The following is an 18,595-nucleotide window of genomic DNA, read 5'->3' on the forward strand; positions in this document are numbered from 1 at the left end:
AATGGCAGCTTAAACAGAAATTTATTTTCTCATAGTTCCAGAGGCCAGAAATCTAAAACCAAGGTGTCAGCAGGGCTGTGCTCCCTCTGAAGGCTCTGGGGGAGAAGTCTTGCTTGCCTCTTCCAGTTTCTGGTGGCTTCTGGTGCTTCTTGGCTTGCGGCAGCATCACTCCAGTCTCTGCCTTTTCTTCACATGGCCTTCTCTCCCTCTGCCTTTCTCCTATAAAGATGCTGGTCAGCAGATTTAGGAACCACCCAGATAATCCAGGGTGGCCTCATTTTGAGATCCTTAACTTCATTACATCTGCAAAGACCCTTTTTCCAAATTAAGGTGATAGTCATAGGTTCCAGGAGTTACAACTTATCTTTTGGGGGAACCACCATTCAGCCTACTACAGGGGACAAAATAATTTCTGGTTTGAATCTCTCAACCTAGGAGTTATAAGTAAAGTCCAATAAAAACCAGGAGACATTTCTGGGCTTCCAGACAAACAAAATAACTTGGCCCCAATTTTTCTGCTTGGCTCTTCTTGAGGGGGGGTGCCTGAACCTGTCTTCAGTCTTCCCAACAATGGATCTCTGACTAGAAAAATCATAGCTATCAGCTATTAGACACTAACTCTGTGTAACATCCTACAAGGCCAATATTATCAATTTGCTTTTACAGGTAAGGAAACTTAGGCTCAGATGGGGTAGTTTATTTTACAAGGTCACTCCCAGCTTGGTAAGTGGTTGAACTGGGACTTAAATCCCAGCAAAGAACTGCAGAAGCACTGGCTATGGGAATGCATCTTCATGGGGGGAAGGGATACTGCACACACAGGTCCAGATGAATCTGAGGAATGTGTTGTCATAAAGCAGCATTCGTGAGCATATTTTCCCCCTTTTCTCTGTTGATACATTTATTTGGAGGAAATCGGTATATCATAGAGGGTAAGAGTGTAGGGGCTCTGGAGTCAGACTGAGCATAATCCAGGCTTAGTCATGTACTAACTGTGTGACTCTGGGTAAGTTACTTAAACTCTCTGGGCTTCAGTTTCCTCATTAGAAGAGATGTGGGGGAGGAGGAGGAGAGAGAGAAATAACATCTACACCATGGAGCTGCTGTGAGGCAATGCTTACCCCACTTTTTTTTTTTTTTCATGGGGGAAGGTAATTAGATTTATTTATTTAATGGAGGTACTGGGGATTGAACCCAGGACCTCATGCATGCTAAGCATGCACTCTACCACTTGAGCTATACCCTCCTCTTCTTCCCCCACTTCTAGGCTGTGCATGTGGGCATTCCAAGTGGGCTTCCACTGGCATCTCTCCCAGGGCACTGAAAAGCCCCGGGCAGAAAATGTTGGATATGCGTTGTACACTTGAAGCAGGAAACTGTCAACACAAAGTGAGTGAGGCCTCAGATGCAGGTGAGGCCCAGAGGATGTGGTTGGTGGCTGCTATGCCCTCTCTCATTTCCTTTGTAACAACTATAACAACAAAAGTATTAACTGCCATGGGCTGAGCACATACCAGGTTCCAGGTACTGTTAAGTGCTTTGTGTACTTATCCTCACGTAGTCCTTACTCACCTCGACTTACTGTGGCTACCCTCTGCACAGACATTCAGCCCCATGGTTTTGGATTAAATTGTTTAGAAGAGGAAGAGGAAAAGGAATGGGAAGAGGATCTAATGAGTTCTCGTTTCAATAGTTAGGTTTTTTTCATGTCTAGAAGTTTCACTTTGGTTTTTTTACAAATCCACATATTCTTTAAATTTTTTTGTTGTTGTGAAATAGAGCATACACTATCTGGAAATGCACAAAAATATCTATCTACAGCTTGATAAATTATATCAAGTGAACACCAGTGATGAAATATTGCCAGCAGCACAGAAACCTTCTGCATGGCTCTTCCCAATCACAACCCCATCTCCCCAACTTAACTCCTCTTTTATGGGAATCACACCTCTACTTTTCTTTATAGTTTTATAACCTAACTATGCATTCCTAGGCACCACTTTAAGTTTTGCCTGTTTTTGAATTTAAATAAATGGAATTGTATAGCATTTATTCTTCTGTCTGGCTCTTTTTGCTCAACATTGTATCTGTGAGATTTATTCATGTTGCTGCATCTAGTTGTAATTCATGTCTTTTCCTTGCTAAATAGCATTTCTGTGTCTGAATATACTATAATATATCTATTCTACAGCTGACAGACATTTGGGTTGTTGTCAGCTTGGGTCTATTAATGCAGCTATGCCCTTATGCTATGAATGCAGCTCCTGGTTCCCATGTGTACGCAATTATGTTGATTATACATAGGAGTAGAAGTACTGGGAAACGGGGGACGTTTATCTCCAGTCCAAGTAGATAATGCCATATTTTCTTCTAAAGTCGGTTTACCACCTTTCTATTCCCATGAGCAGTTGGACGCTCCCATTCCCCGACATCTTCACCAACGCTGGCACTGCGGTTTTAGATTAACCATTCTTGTGGGTATCTCCTATATTCATAGGTCATTTGGATCTCTTCTTTTATGAAATGCTTATTTTGAGGTACCAAGTCTGTTTTTCTACTGAGCTGTTTTGACCTTTTCTTATTTTTTTAATAGTCGTCCTCCTACTCTGTACCTTGATTTTTCATTTTCTTTATGGTAACTTTTGATGAAATTTTAAGGACTTAATGTGTCTGCCTTTTCCTTTATGATTATTGTTTTTTGTGTATATATGTCCACATGAAGAAATATTTCTCAATTTGAGGTCACACAAGTATTACCCTACATTACTACCTACTCAAGGCTTATTTAGTTGATTTTCAGATTTCAGGTTCCATCCATTTGGAATTGTTTGTGTGATGTGAAATTGGCATCATACTTCTTTCCCCTCCCCTGAATGGATATACCCCGTTGCTCCAGCACTATTTACTGAGAAGACTGTCCTTTCCCGACTAAAATGTAGTGTCATCTTTGTCACAAATCAAATGTTCATATCCATGTGGGTTTCTTTCTGGGCTTTGGATTCTGCTTCATTGTTCTGTCTCTTGTGTCAATACCATACTCAGCTTTCCAATACACTGTGATAGCTGGAGGAGCGATTTTCCCACCTTGTTCTTTGTGAGGATGTCTTAGCTATTCTTGACCTTTTCCATTTCCATATAAATTTTAGAGTCTGCTTGTTATTGTCTTAAAGAAAAAAATTAACACAGTAGTGATTTTGATTGACATTGTATTGAATTTGTAGGTCAATTTGAGGAGAAATAACATTTTAACAATACTGAGTTTTCCAAACTAAAAGTATCTCAACATTTGTTTATGCCTTCTTCAGTTCTCTCAATAGCAGTTTATCATTTTCTGCATAAACATCTCGCACATCTTTTGTTAGATTTAGTCCTAAGTACTTGATATTCTGATGCTATTGTAAGTTGTATTTTTCCTTCGTGTTGTTTATATGTAGAAACACAACCATTTTTCTTGGTTGACTTTGTACCCACAACCTTGCTAAATTCTTTTCCATTTCTTACAATATGGAGACCAGAGAACTACTGTGGCTACTGTCATCGCTGCTGCCTCTGCCACAGCTGCTGCCCCCAGAAACTGGAGCTCAGTGGAGTGTGGAGCTGTCACCGCAGACACTGGCTTTGCAGTGAAAGGTACCACTCCCTTCCACTTTTCAGGTCCTAGGCGAGTGCATCTAATTGCTGGAAGACATTCACAGCCACACCCTGACAGCAGGGGAATCGTGTTGTTTCTGACCCCACCAAACAGAAGGAGGGTTACGATGTGGCTTAAGAAAGCCAATCAAAATAGCTACCACACTAGCCAAAATATCAATCAAGACTGAGGGGGAAATAAAGACTTTTTAAGACAAAGATGGACAAGGAGGTTTCTCCATTCTCATTCACACTGGAAGAACTACATGATATACTTGATGAGAAAGGGTGTGGGATTCAAGAAACATGAATAAACGTGTGTGTGTGTGTGTGAGAGAGAGAGAGAGAAAGAGAAAGAGAGAGGGAAGGAGGGAAAGGAAGACAGAGAGGTGTTTAAGGTTTGAAAACAGATAAAGTTACCGTGATTTTGAAAGTGTGGTATTTATATATGGCTGGACTAGTAGAAAACTGTAGATGTAACAGGACAAAAAGTCCAGATATAGATCTAAATACATATGGGAGTTTAATATATGAAAAATACGGCATTTTACATCAATGAGGAAAAGATGGGTTATTCCACATACTGTAAAAACTTGAGAACCACATTTAATACGTTGGAAGTCATTCTTTACAAAATAAATTCAGATAGCTCAAATATTAAAATACTTAAAATAAAGGCACAGGAATGCTAGCATAAAACAGGAGGAATTCTATAATAATCTTTAAGACGGAAAGTCTTTTCGAGATATGACCCACAATCCAGAAGACATAAATGATGGTTTAATTTGATGAAACATTTAAAAATTACATTCAAAATCATAAACTAAGTCAAAAGAAAAACTAGGGGAAAATATTTTTGCGCCCACGTCTGCAATAAAGTATGAAGTTCCACAATATACAATGAGTTCTCACAAACCATTAAGAAAAAGGACAAGGAGAAGGGGAAGAGTATAGCTCAGCAGTAGAGTGCCTGCTTAACACTCATGAGGTCCTGGGTTCAATCCCCAGCACCTCCACTAATAAATAAATAAAATAAATAAACCTAAAACAAGGAAGGAAGGAAGGAAGGAAGGAAGGAAGGGGCCAACAAGCCAATAGGGAACTGGGAAAAGGTAGTATCTGCAAGGTAACACCAGGGCAGCAAGAAATCTTGCTAGGATGAAGAGCTGCAAACAGGTGTGCTCTGACCAGCTGCCTTCAAGCATTTGTCCCTTCTGCCCCTTCTGCTCCCAGGGCTGGGGGATTACAACCTAAGGAGACTGCCTTCTCTCAGTGCTGCTTCTCCTGAACGATGTAAAGTGTGGACTTGACCAGAGGAAGCCCATGTTTCTGTCTTTCTCATTTACTGCCCTGGAGGGACATGGACTAATGCCTTGCCTTTGACCTTCCTCAGTGCACACCACCAGAGATAGTAACTGAGATCTCGGGTAGTACATAAACTTAAAGGCTCGAACAATTAGACACCAAAGGATTACAGTGACCTCTAAGTATGTCTCTTTGGCCTCTCCCATATCCCATGGGGAAAGGCACAGCTGGAGAAGGGCCAGAGCAGGGCCCAGGGCAGGGGCTCCTCTCGCCAGGCCTAGGAAGGGCACTGTCAGAGCCCGTAGCAGGTCTCCCCGCTTCCATTCTGCTCCTCTATACTCCACTCTCCACAGCAATCTTTTCCAAATAATAGTATGTCCCTTCTCTGCTCAAACCGTTCTCCACCTCCTGCCTTCTAACTCCTTATTGTGGCCCCCATATTTGTAAGCAATGTGGGCTCTGACCACCTCATCTTCTCCCCTTCTCCCCTCTGCTCTGGCCTGCTTGGTATTTCTTGCTCACTCCACGCCTTTTTCCTCCTAAGGCCTTGGCACTTACTATTTCCTTCTACCCAGAATGTGCTGCCCCAGATCTTCACACAGCTGGTTCCTTCACATCACTCAGTCTCGGCCAACAGGTCATGTCCTCAGAGACTTCCCTGATCTTCCATGTAAAGCACACTAACTACCCTCATCATCCTGTGCTATTTCATAGCACATCACTACCTACAATTACCTGAAACTGTCCAAGCACTTACTTGCTTATTGTTTGTTCCCACATGCCCACCCCTAGAAGGGTCTTGTCTATTTTGTTCACCATTACATCCCCAGCACTGGGAGTCCCTGGGAACTGGGTGCTCAGAAAGCCTTTGTGAATAAACCAAATGAATAGATACCTGACACACATAATAACAGACCAGCCTGAGGAGAAGCATAACTATTATTGGCATTTAAATCTAAGAGCAATTTCTCCCATGCTTCCTCATAGGAAGACACTGTATAACATGGCAAATAAGTATCTTTAAGAACATTCTTATGGCTAACTCAAGAGTGAGTTTCATAGAGCTACTTCTAATAACATCTTTCAATACATACTGGTGTGGTGTAATACCTAAGGGCATTTGGTAAAAGAAAATTTGTTAAAAGTAACTGAGTCGGAGGGAAGTTCTGTGAAAACAATACCATCTAGGTATGCAGCTTTCTGATAAATTTAATATTTACTACTGGGGAGAACATCAGAAACCTGGACTCGTAAATATTTTAAAATATACTTATATGGGCCCCACTGTTAAAAGAAATAGTAGGTCTGTCTGGGATAGGGTTCAAATATACTTATTTTTTATAAAGCTCCACAGGAGATTCTGATTGTAAACCCAGTCGGACAACTCTGATCTGGATAATCCTCCATCAACATTACTTACCTCAACTGTAGTGTAAACATTCTGTTGCCAGTTAGTGCAGTTCAGCTGACCTGAGATCAGGAACACAATCCTCCTGTGAAGTCTGAGGCCCCTAAGAAAACAAAGTACCTTAAATAAAGGTACCTGTGGGCAGGGCTGAGATTTTCTTCAGAAAAATAATTTTAAAAAATTTTTAGATTCTCACGGTTATATTATAAATAAATATTGTACCTAAACTGCAAAATTGAAATTTAAACTTTTAAGTGGCTACATGGAGATAATATTGGTATTGCAGTTCTGAGAGTGCTGTGGTTAAGGTGAAATATAGCAAAGGCACAGCTGTGTGGCCTGGCATTCTAATTTTATCACCATCAGCATTCTCGAGAATTGGGATTTCTGGTGTAGGAGGAGATAAAAATGTGTGAGCAAAAACCCTGAAGTCCTAATGGGACATAAGGGGGCTTTTTGGAGATGATGGAAATGTTCTAGATTGTCACTGTGGTGGTGGTTACACATCTGTAAAAGTTCATAATTTGTACATTTAAAATAGATAAATTTACTGTATGTAAATCATATCCCAATAAAGCTAATTCACACACACACACACACACACACACACACACTCTGTGGTCCTGAATTTGAATTGAAGGTATTGATAAATTCATGATGCATTTTTTAATTGGGGGGGAGTATACACACACAAATACACACATACATTTGCTAGCTCTGAACACTATAAAGGCCTAGAAACAAAGTCTGCCTTCTAACAATGAGCACCCTTGGCACTCAAGAGTATGGTCTCCAGTTTTCCAATAAAAGGAACCAGGGCTCCTTGGAGCAGGGCTCCTTGGAGAAAACTCTGAAATATACAATCTCTATATTAGATACCAAGGATGCTAGCAAGGACTACTGAAGTTGTGTCAAAAGGACTCGAGGCCAACTTGAAGAGGCTCCTAGTAGCCAAAGATAGGACAATTTGTGCATGAAAAAGAGTAACTCTAAAAGGGACGAATCTAACAATTCTTCCACCTTTCCCATACGCCAGGCAAATGGTAGATGAGATGCTTTTCTTTATACAAGTATTCTAGCTAATAAATAAAGAAGGAAGATAGAATCAGAATATCACCGTTTTGCCACCTCTAATGAACTGACTGATTTAGGCGTCGGTCAATAATTGCTAGCATCCCCCAGAGAGAGATAACCAGACATTTACTGCTTCCTGACAGGAGAACACAATCTATAAGACAACCTTGCCCCCCGAATACTGAACTTGAAGTTGATCAAGCCTCTTGATTAAATTTCCAATCTATAGGAAATATACAGAGAAGAACAGGGTAAACTATACCAAGAAGATACAATAAGCAAAATCCAAACAGTAGAAAACAATAAACTCAAATATCTTACAAAAAAAGCCGGAAAGAGAGAGACAGAGTGTGCAAGCAAATGAGAGAGCTGAAATCTACAGGATAAGAGAGACTAAAGACCTAGTTAAAGACCTAACAACCAACTTCAATTAAAGGGCCTTATTTGGATCCTGATTCAAACAAACAGTACAACATTATGAGGCAACCGGAAACTGAGTGGATATCTGACATTAAAGAATTGGTATTTTAAAAAATTTTATTATTAAAATCCTCAAACACACACAAAAAGAAACAGTACAATGCACCCCCATGTACCCATTACTCAGCTTCAACAACTCAGCACTATTCTTATTTTTCATCTATATTCCACCACTCTTTTTTATGCTAAATTTAAAAGCAAGTCTTAGATAATACAATTTTACTCAAAAATATTTTAGGTATGTGCTTCTATCAGATAAGGACTTTTTAAAAAGAAAGATAAAACCATAATACCATTATCACACCCAAGGAAATTGTCAATAATTCCTTAGTATTACCAAGTGTTAATTTTATGTGTGAGAATGGTTAACAAGAGTCTTAACTAAAATAGTTACAAATGAGATGACAGCTGCAATCTGTTTCAAAATAATATGGCAGGGTGGTGTTGGGAGGGTGAGGCAAGACTGGGCACGGGTTGATGGCTGTTGGTGGTGAGTGACAGGTACACGGGGTTAATTGTACTATTTGGCATATGTTTGGGTTTGAAATTCTCCTCCAAAACAAAAAATAATAACCCTAAAGTAAAAACCTATGAAGTAAAGTCAACTGAGACAAGTTAGCCAACATTTCAAGACATTTTGCACAAATTATCAGCTGGAATTTTTGTCAGGTTGGTAACAGTATAACACAAACACAATCAGTACATAAAGTTCAAAGATTTCTTACAAACATATCTATTATAATCAGACATGAAATAGTATGTAATATAAGGTTATGCCATTCAACATTTATTTTAGCTTGCTTTTTAAAAAATCAATAAATGTTACAATTATTAAAGATTTAGTTTTAGGTTAATCTTTCATATTGGACAGCATACATGTGGCAGACTCCATAAAGACCTCTTCTTTCCTGATAACAAAACCCATTTCAGAGAGGATAAGACACTATTGTGGCCCCAAGGGATAAACTGTGCTTGGTCCAAATTAATCATGGTATTCTCACTTCCTTGGACAATGGCTGGCCTAGGAATGACCATGTGACTCAGTTCTGATAATTAAAATGTAGTAAGTCTTCTGATAAGGATGTCTGGGAAAGCTTTTACTTTGCTAATTAAAAAGGGAAGAGTCTTGGCTGTCCAGCTCTTGTCTCTGATTTTCTTCCTAAGTAGGTATGGAAGAGAAGGCTAACAATCTAGCAATCACCTTGTGACCAAGAAGCAACAAGCATAAAGATAAAAGCCAACATACTAAAGATGGTGGAACAGAAAGACAGCAAGAGCCTCAGTCCCTAACTACCACAGAGGAAACAACTGTACCAGCCCTGACAGTCTACCCCCTCAATTTCTTGTTATGAGGAAAACAAACTCTAATTTGCTTAATCCAGTATAGCAGTAGTTTTGTTTCCTATAGCTCAACATACTCCTGATACCATGAAATACATGAAGAAATACAAATAATAAAAACTAAGTTTAAAAAAGCACCAAAAACATGCACTTCATAAGTGCAAAGGGGCTAAAGAAAAATCTAAGACAACCAGAGTAGGAAAGGAGAATATTTATTATACAAACATTGAAGTCTATACATTCTTAGCTGATGATATATACTTAATTAAAAAGTCTTTTACTTTGGATATATGCATCATTTCCTTCATTGTGGTGTCTCTACTTCTCAGATGTATTAATCCATTCTCCAGAGTAGCTTCAGTAATCAACACTGTGAAGAGGATACTCATTTCATCATATCTAAGAAAAAAACGTAGTTAACTGAAATAACATGAGCACAAATATAAACTGTAAATTCAGCACACTACCAGCTTTAGTTACTTTAGAGTCGATGCCACTTTCAACATTCACAAAGTTCAAAAGCAGGGCTTGAGAGTAGAACCCATAAACACATTTTTCAAGCTTCTGAACTGTCAAAGTAAAATTTTCAGAAGGTTTCTGACTTCTTATTGTAATAGCTGGAAACTCATAAAAGAAAATAAAAACAGAAATAAACACTGGTACCTAAACACACCATTTGGAGTGACAGTATGGATGAACCTCAGAACGACCTCAGACTTTTGGTACTTGAATACAATCCAAGAAAATTATGTTAGACTAAACTTTCTTCCAATACTACTATAATATTAAGATCAGTGTACAACAAATTACACCAAAATCATGCTTAATATAAAATTTAGTAACTTATAGTTTCTAGTTCAGCAATAACTAAATAAATATACTCCACATTGGACTTCTTTCTGTTTACCCAGTCACATTATCTCATTAACATTCCTTTTCTTTGTAGGACTCCACCGGAAATTTTCTTATTCATCTATTTATTTGTCTATCATCTATTTTGTCCCACTAGAATATAAGCTTCATGAAAACACGAAACGTTTCTGGCTTGTTTACTGCTATATCAACGTACATGAAACATAGTAGGTGCTTAATAAATATCTGGATAAAAATATCCTGGGACAATAAAGCTTTTACCATATAAAGAACAACTGTAACTTGACAATGTTCACATGACTCAAAGGATAAGATTTTAGAGCATGAGAACACTAGAAAGTTCAAGCATCCCTTTGTTTTATACATGATAAAATCATCAGCTGCTTTATCTATAGAGACCTATTTTTCTTATGACATCATCTGAAAGGTGTATTTTTAACAAGTTACAAGGGAACTGAGAAGCAAAACACTAAACTTCACAGCTTTTCACCTAAAATGTTTTCAACATATTTTGCATTCAACACAAAAAGCTAAAACAAACTCAACAAAATAAACCCAAAGTAGGGAAGAATGAATTACTTTATTAAAAAATAGATGTTAATAAAAATAGCCAGGGAAAAGACTAAAGACAGGGAGATCAATTAAGAGATTATTTCAATAATCCTGTTAAGGAGTAAGATACTGGTGATCTTAACTATAGTGGTAGTGAAGATGGAGAGATGTGTATGTGAGCTATATTTAGGAAGATGACAACAGTTAGTGATGAACTGGACGTGAACAATAAGGAAGAGGGAGGAGTTGAGGACAACATCCAGGTTTCAGTCTTGAGTAATCAGATGAACAGAGGTGCAGATCACTGGGAAAACTATTTCTCTATTCTCTGGAATGGAATTTATCTTCCACTCAGCCTTAGAATCAACCACAAGTTTCCCTCAGTCCTGATTCAGCAAATGCATCCAATACATATAATTCCATCCCTGATAAACTGATAGACTCAGGTACACACCCTTCATGATCTTAAGTCCTGAAGTTGCACATAGTATGTGCTCAAATATACCTGATGAGTTTTGTCCCCTGCTGTAGCAATTAACTAAAGGTATGTGGTTCTGTAAACAGGAATGTTAGGAATAATTTTAAATTACATTATATATACATATTTAGAAGAACTTTGTTACTCATAAAGAAACATCACATAATCAAAATCTCTGAATAAACATTTTTTAGTGACAAAAAAGACAATTCTTACTTTGAATAAAGTTGTTCCAATGAGGATTGCACAGTTTCCAAATAACCAGGCCACACAGAAATTCCATTCTCTAGTAATTCATTGAACAGCCCTTGACAAACCTGGGGAAAAATACAAAAACTTTGAATATGAAAGAAAAGTAGCTAGAGTTATTAACCTATTATTGTGAAACCATTAATCATCTTTTTCAATCTTTAAAATGGGCATAAATTCCTCTAATTACATGATAATATTGTTGATAATTTATATATTGTATACTTACAGATTGTACACTTCCTCTGAAGAACTTAAGCACTGCAAAGCTGAATACTAAATGCAAATCTCTGAAAATTTTATACTAAATGTAAGGATTTTTACTATCACTATCATTATTCAAAACAAAAATAAACAAAAGCAAAACAGATTCTATCAGAAAAATACAGGTAAGTCCAAAGGGCTATGTTAACCCTAAACTCATCTGAGAGTTGAGAGCTGAGCCCTACGGTTATACTACAGTGTCAGGAAGAGCTAGTGAAGGAAACGAAAGAGCCAGAAAAGGAGGAGGAAAACCAGGACAGTGGTACTCCTAAAGCCAACTAAAGAAAATGTTTCTTTTTTTTTTTTTTAAGAAAATGTTTCAAGAAGAGAAGGACTGATTAGAATGCTGGAGACAAAAGCCAACTGGAAACACACAAGTAATGAGTAAATGACATAGCACACTTTATTGTTTTTTTCTAACAATGGTGAAGCAAAACAAAGAAAAATTTTAAACAATCTAGAACCCTAAAGCAGGATTCCTCTCATTGGCACTGCTGACACAGGATGTTTAGCAGCATCCCTGGCCTCCATTAACTGCCTGGAGCCCCCTCCCTGACATTGTGACAACCAAAAATGTCCCCAGACATTACCAAATGCCCCAGGGGGAAGGGCAAAATGGGGGAGGGGGTGAGATGGTGGCGAGGTGGGGAGGTGTGCCTGAGTTAGAGTTCCTCAAACTTAGCATCAGCATCACCTGGAGGGCTTGTGAAAACAGGTGGTTCAGCCTCACCCCAGAGTTCCTGATTCAGCAGGTCTGGCAAGAACTTGCATTTCTAACAAGTTCCCAGAGAGACCACAGCAAAGTAAATGGGTGTTAAAGTACATGATATTTTTGGGGTAGATGAGAATATAGATACTAATAAAACTAAGAAATTAACAGGGAAAAATAAACATGAGTTTTAGTAAGTTAGTGGCTGTCAGCAAAACAATGTGCTCTAACAGAAGGTAGAAAAGGAACGAAAAAGCCCTAAGCATGATTAAGTGCAGGTGAAGACATGGGAAAATGAGAGCCCTCACACCACGGAAGAGCCCGAGCAGGTGCCACCAATCTGGAGAGCAATCCAACTGATGTAGTGAAATTAAGGATACATATTCATTTCGTCCAAAAATCCCATCCCCGTGTATATAACCCACAAAAACTCTAGCACAGCCCAAAAAGTTTCATGCGTAAGGATTCTCTGTCATACTGATGAGGGAAAAAGTTAAAAACAGATTAAGACATACAAAACACTACTCTTTTGGTAAAATACCAAAGGCACAAAATACTTAATATTCTTATAAACAAAAACAGAACCAAAAAAGGCCTGCAATGGTAGTGACAAAAATCTAGGGAGCAGAGTCTTTGACCTTCAAGCAAAAAAACCCTAGGAACTTACGACCTACAGCAAAGGGGGGTGGGAAGCCTCCTTCAGGACCCTGGGGGAAATGCAGAAATTAAGCCATTATCTTCCCTTTCTCTGAGCTCAGGATCCGCACCTCCCAGGCCACTCCACTGGAGCTGGGGAAAGCTGGGTCCATCTTTCTAGTGTCCCCACTCAGATTCTGAATGGGTCTGAGTCACCCAGGCAGAAATGACTGCTGAAAGGGTCCTGGCTTTTTTTAAAGAGTATTTAATTTGACCAGATAGATTACAAAAATCAAATAAGATTTCAGATCTAGAACTTGTGCTTATACCAACAAGTATCAAAAGTGTTAAGTTAAAAAGGGGAGGGGGCTAGAAATAACTCAATAGACAACTGTACAAATACATTACCAAAATTATGCATAATCATTTAAAAAAAAGTGCAATTATGACTGGGAATGACATTAACAGCAAAATCCACTGAATTGTATTCAGTTCTTTAATATTCTATACTTAAAATTATCTATAATTAACCACAGTATTTATCCACAGTTCATTATTTAATTTAAAAATTTTTTAAAATAAATGACTCAAAATAAAACTTTAAATGGCAAACTACTCATTTACTTGGAATAATGGTTATAATTGAAATCATTACATTAAAACTCATTTAACCCACCTGTCTTAGTTCCACTGTTGGGCCTCTTCCCACATCCAAAGCAACTTTAATAGGCGCTAAACAAGGGTGAAGTTTAAGCACCTAAAACAATTTAAAGAGAGGGGGGAAAAAAGGGAAGCATATCTTGTTTAAATATAACACAAGCACTAACAAATATGGAGCTTCTTCAACAGTTAAAATTTTCTGTGTGAAATGGAGGCTGGCTGAGGTTACAAAAAATCATGTAATGACGTATCAGCGAGTATATTCAGCTGCTCATAGATTTCTCCAATTAGATGTTCTGCAGAAATAAGTTTACTTGATGCTCTCCCATTTTCTGATAACTCCCATTTTCTCTTAGACAAAATACCCTTCCTGGCATTACTGCCTTCCCTTCCCAGCCTGGGCCATATGGCTTATCACTTTCTCTTGCCAGAACTTATCACTCTACACATCCATCCATCCATCCATCCATCCAACAAACATTTGAATGGCTACTTGGTACCAGAAACAGTTCAAAGTGCTGGGGGCAAAAATCCCTGTCCTTCATGATGGGAGAAGCAGATAATAAAATAAGTAAGTAAATAACATATTTGAAAGTGTAAGTGCTAAAAAAAAAAGAAGACAGGAAGTGCTGGCAAGAGTTGAGTTGGGGGATGGCTGTTTGCAATTTTAAATAAGGTGGTAAGAGAAAGTCTTCTCTCTCAGGTGACATTTGAGCAAAGACTTGAAAGGGGGTTGAAGAACAATACATGTGGATTTGGAGGAAGAGCATTCAAGACACAGGGGAGAACTAATGACAATTCTGTGAGCTGGGAGCACGCTTGTCATGTTCTAGAAACAAGGTCTGTGCTGCTGGTGTAGACTGAGTGAGGTGGAAAGGAGTAGAAGGTCAAAAAGGAGAGTCTGTAAAACATTTCAGGGGCTTTGGCTTTTCCTCTGAGTGAGATGAGGAGCATGTTCCTTTTAAAAGGGCCACTCAGTTAGGGGGGCAGGGGGATTATCATGGTTTAGATCAGAGTGGAAGCAGTGGCGGTGGTAAGAAATGGTCAGATTCAGGATATATTTTGAAGATAGAGTCAAATAGGTTTTGCTGATGGTTTGGATGTGGGGTATAAGCAAAAGAAAGGATCTGCCTTGTTCGTTTGCTATACACACCTTGTAAATCCCAACCCCCAGAACAATTCTGTAAGTGGCCACACCAGGCTAAACGAGCGCTGCATAACAGATCACTGTGCAGAGTAGGGCTACAAACTCATGGTGTCTGACCCCAGCTGAGCACTCAACGTGTTACAGTTTTTGATTTGGGAAAACTTCTTTTCATATTCAAGGGGAATGTGACTATTCTAAACTCTTGCCACTTAAACCCCTACTCAGCCACAATTGAAGCTAATAATCTTGCTTCCCAATTCTCCAAGAAAACAGAGGATATGAGTAAAACTTCCTTTATGGGCTAACCAGCACTGGTAGCCTATTTATATCTATACCATTGTTTCTTTCCTGCCTGCTGTTTCAGTTAACTCATTTCTAAGATAAATCCCCCCACTTGTGTTCTTGATTCTGTCTTGATCCTTCCTGCCTGTTCAAAAATCTTGCTCCATGAGTCATTTCTCTCCTAGAGCTTCAACCCTCTCTCTTGATTTTAAGCCCATAAAAATGCTCAAACTGCACATCCTAAAATAAGCCTTTCCCTTGACCAGAACTATGTCTAGCTTCTGTGATCCAGTGATCAACCACTTGGGGTCAGATCAGAAGCAGAGAGATCAATACCACAAGTCTTGCTGGTCTGTCTTACTCCTGCTTAATGCTCAGCTTCTGACACAAATGGAAGCCATTAATAGAAAGCCTCAGGGGCTAAGAATCCAAGACAGCTGTCTAGTGGCCCAAGATCAAACAGAAACGGCCCTGGGATTACCCAACAGGGACTCCTTGTTCCATTCTGTGAGAACCTGCTTACTATTCCTGTGGCCAGATTCTAAAAAAAACTGAAAAATACTTAAATTACTTGTCCTAAAAATTTATTACTCAGAGTTTATGTTACAAACCAATTACACTAAGATAGAAAAGGGGGGAGAAATATATATTTTTAGTTTCCCAAGTCTATCTATGAAATATCAAAAAGCACCTTTCTATGAAGATGTTTCTTTCTTGTAAAGGAGTTCTCTGTTAGCTGGAACGAATCATAGAGGTAGGCCAGTATGCCTCGGTCTAGATCTCCATTTACAGATAAAACAGAAGGAATCACATTTTTTCGTCCATCTCGGCCCTTCACAGAAAAGTAGAACAAAAAGTATTTAGCAAAACTGTCTCTTAAAATTACATTTTTTTTAAACGTAAAACACTTTTATTAGCTCTCTTGAGCATTGTCTCATGGAATTTTCACAATTTTCACAAAATATCATATTTACTATTACTCCATTTTATATAGAGGCAAAATAAGCACATTATTAACCTGGCTAAAGTTGCACAGGTTGAATTATCCAAGATAACACTGCTGGGAAGTTTCAGTGCTGGGATCCAAACCTTGGTTAATTTGACTATAGAGCAAATGTGCCCATTGCCTTATCTAAGCACATGCGTGATTTTAAAATAGTTGCAAGCATATTATATCCTACATTTTATATATTTTTTAATTGATTTATAATTATTTTACAATGTTGTGTCAAATTCCAGTGTAGAGCACAATTTTTCAGTTATACATGAACATATATATATTCATTGTCACATTTTTTTCTCTGTAAGCTACCATAAGATCTTGTGTATATTTCCCTGTGCTATACAGTATTATCTTGTTTATCTATTCTACAATTTTGAAATCTCATCTATCCCTTCCCACCCTCTGCCCTCTTGGCAACCACAAGTTTGTATTCTGTGTCTATGAGTCTATTTCTGTTTTGTATTTATGCTTTGTTTTTGTTGTTTAAAATTACATTTTAGATTCATACAATCAGAATATAAACTGATAAGTAAATCTAGAATGATGAAATCAATAAAAAATTACCATAAGGCAACCCTCATAGTAATAACTGATTTGGGCAAGAATCAATGGATGCTGCAACTCGTAGGTCAAAATCTGGTGAGAAACAGGTTATTTACATAGTCTTAAAGTATCTGCCCACAAAAGACATTAATTACTCACCAATTAGTAAGTACTAAATACTTCTCAACCTTACATTGGAGAAACCTGGTAGCATCATCTTAGCCAAGTGATAAAAGCTAACATCACTGGCAACAAACTGGTATCACATGCCTCCTAATATGATGCACTGAGAAGAGAGCAGCACCATTTCTATGACATTCTGAGCAAAAACACATAAATCATGAGGAAACATGAGAGAAAATCAAACCGGAGGGATTCTACAAAGTAACTGGCCTGTACTCTTCAAAAATGTCAAGGTCATAAGAGACAAGGAAAGGTAAAAAGCATGGTTCATTCAAAGGAGGCTAAGGATACATGAAAACTACAGGAAATACATGATCCTAGATTGGACCCTGGACCTATGAAGCACATATAGGAATAACTAGTTACATTTGAAGGGTTCTGTGAATTGGATGGTCATAGTGGATTACTGTTACTTTCCTGATTTTGATGGTGCATTGCAATTATGTAGGTGAGACCTTGTCCTTGAGATGTACATACTGAAGTATTAAGAGATCGGGGGCACCATGTCTACAGTTTACTCTCAACTGGCTCAGAAGTGATCACAGTTAGAGAATCTGGGTAGAGGACACAAAGGAGCTCAAGGTAAAACGTACATGTAATTGGGCCACATTTCCGGGATACATGTGTAGAAGTTCATGATCTCCTAGATTCCACAGGGTTTCTATTGGCTCCTTTCCCCAGGGAAAATTGTAGTAGAGTTTGCTTCCTTTTCGGCCCACTTCATCCTGACAATCGCTGCTGCTGAAGTTAGATGGACTCATGGCAAACTGGAAAAGAAAATTTAAGTTTGTCTTATTAATTTATTAAAATAAACATTAAAAACTAAAGTTGCCTGCAGCAACTGAATAAAACTGGTCAAGTCCCAAACAAAAATTAAGTTCAATTAAATACGAGTAAATGTACTGCTAAAAATATTGTTTTTCTATCTGAAAGAAGTACAGAGAAAAAGTGCTGATGCTATCTAGCCTTTCTGTGGTGATACCAGGGGAAGGAACCACGAACCAAGCGGGATAAAGAAGAGAGCATCACATGTTCACCATTCTTATCCCTCTGTGAAGAACCTGATTGTTATCATTCCATTTAGGTGGGTGTTTGGGGATTTTAAGAGTTACAGAAATAAGACAATGGCAAGACAAAAATGCTTCCTTCATTTTTCAACATACCCTAAAACTTGATGTAAATTATAGAACCATCTGACTAATATGGAGAGTTCGTGGAGGTCGGGAGCAAACGCTAAAACTGTAAGAATGGGCAAGGGTCAGAGTCTACGCCAGCCATGAATGCCGGTGGGGGGTTTGAACTTTACTTAGAATGTAAAGTCTTACCAATACAAGTTTCTGAGCAAGACGAGAGATCAACAAATGTCTTTATCAAAGTAACTTTGTTTTATGGAACAATGAAAATCATTATAAAGAGTTTTTTATTTGTATTTGCTAATTTATTATAGCTCATAAATATAACATAGCTATGTCTATAAAATTTCATTTATTATAGAGAAGTATTACTTCTGACACACTGAGACAATTTGCCTATTCATGATTAAATTAGGGGTAATTATTGTAGTACCTTTCTCCACCACAGAAGTCGATGACGTAACCAGAAATCAAGCCACTGGCTTGCAGTTCTTGCCGAAGTAAACCATACCAGTGAAGCTTCAGTCTTTTCACCGATTCTTTGGATATCAGAAATATCAGATAATCACTTATTTGAAAATTATATAATCTATCCCAAAGTGAAAGTGACTGTTTAAATACAAGGCCAAGTTATCTGCCCATTTT

At 38.2% G+C, this 18,595-nt stretch overlaps 1 protein-coding gene across 3 annotated transcripts in view; it reads right to left on the bottom strand.

The window, feature by feature from the left end:
- Positions 1-18,595, bottom strand: part of POLG2 (DNA polymerase gamma 2, accessory subunit) — a 66,367-nt gene that overhangs the window by 43,454 nt on the left and 4,318 nt on the right. Inside the window, exons 3-10 of one of the 3 annotated variants that reach the window (XM_072939424.1) lie at positions 18,384-18,489; positions 17,411-17,584; positions 15,780-15,920; positions 13,676-13,756; positions 11,358-11,458; positions 9,520-9,637; positions 6,356-6,446; positions 6-219 (exon numbers count right to left, since the gene is read on the bottom strand). In XM_072939424.1, the coding sequence (XP_072795525.1) occupies positions 6,387-6,446; positions 9,520-9,637; positions 11,358-11,458; positions 13,676-13,756; positions 15,780-15,920; positions 17,411-17,584; positions 18,384-18,489 (781 nt within the window). In that variant the 3' untranslated portion in view covers positions 6-219; positions 6,356-6,386. Of the gene's footprint in view, positions 1-5; positions 220-6,355; positions 6,447-9,434; positions 9,638-11,357; positions 11,459-13,675; positions 13,757-15,779; positions 15,921-17,410; positions 17,585-18,383; positions 18,490-18,595 lie in introns of those variants that run through there. The other 2 variants (XR_012059791.1, XM_006199318.4) reach the window with 2 other exon arrangements.

Source organism: Vicugna pacos, chromosome 16 (genome assembly GCF_048564905.1).
Source record: "Vicugna pacos chromosome 16, VicPac4, whole genome shotgun sequence".
Classification (NCBI taxonomy): Eukaryota; Metazoa; Chordata; class Mammalia; order Artiodactyla; family Camelidae; genus Vicugna; species Vicugna pacos.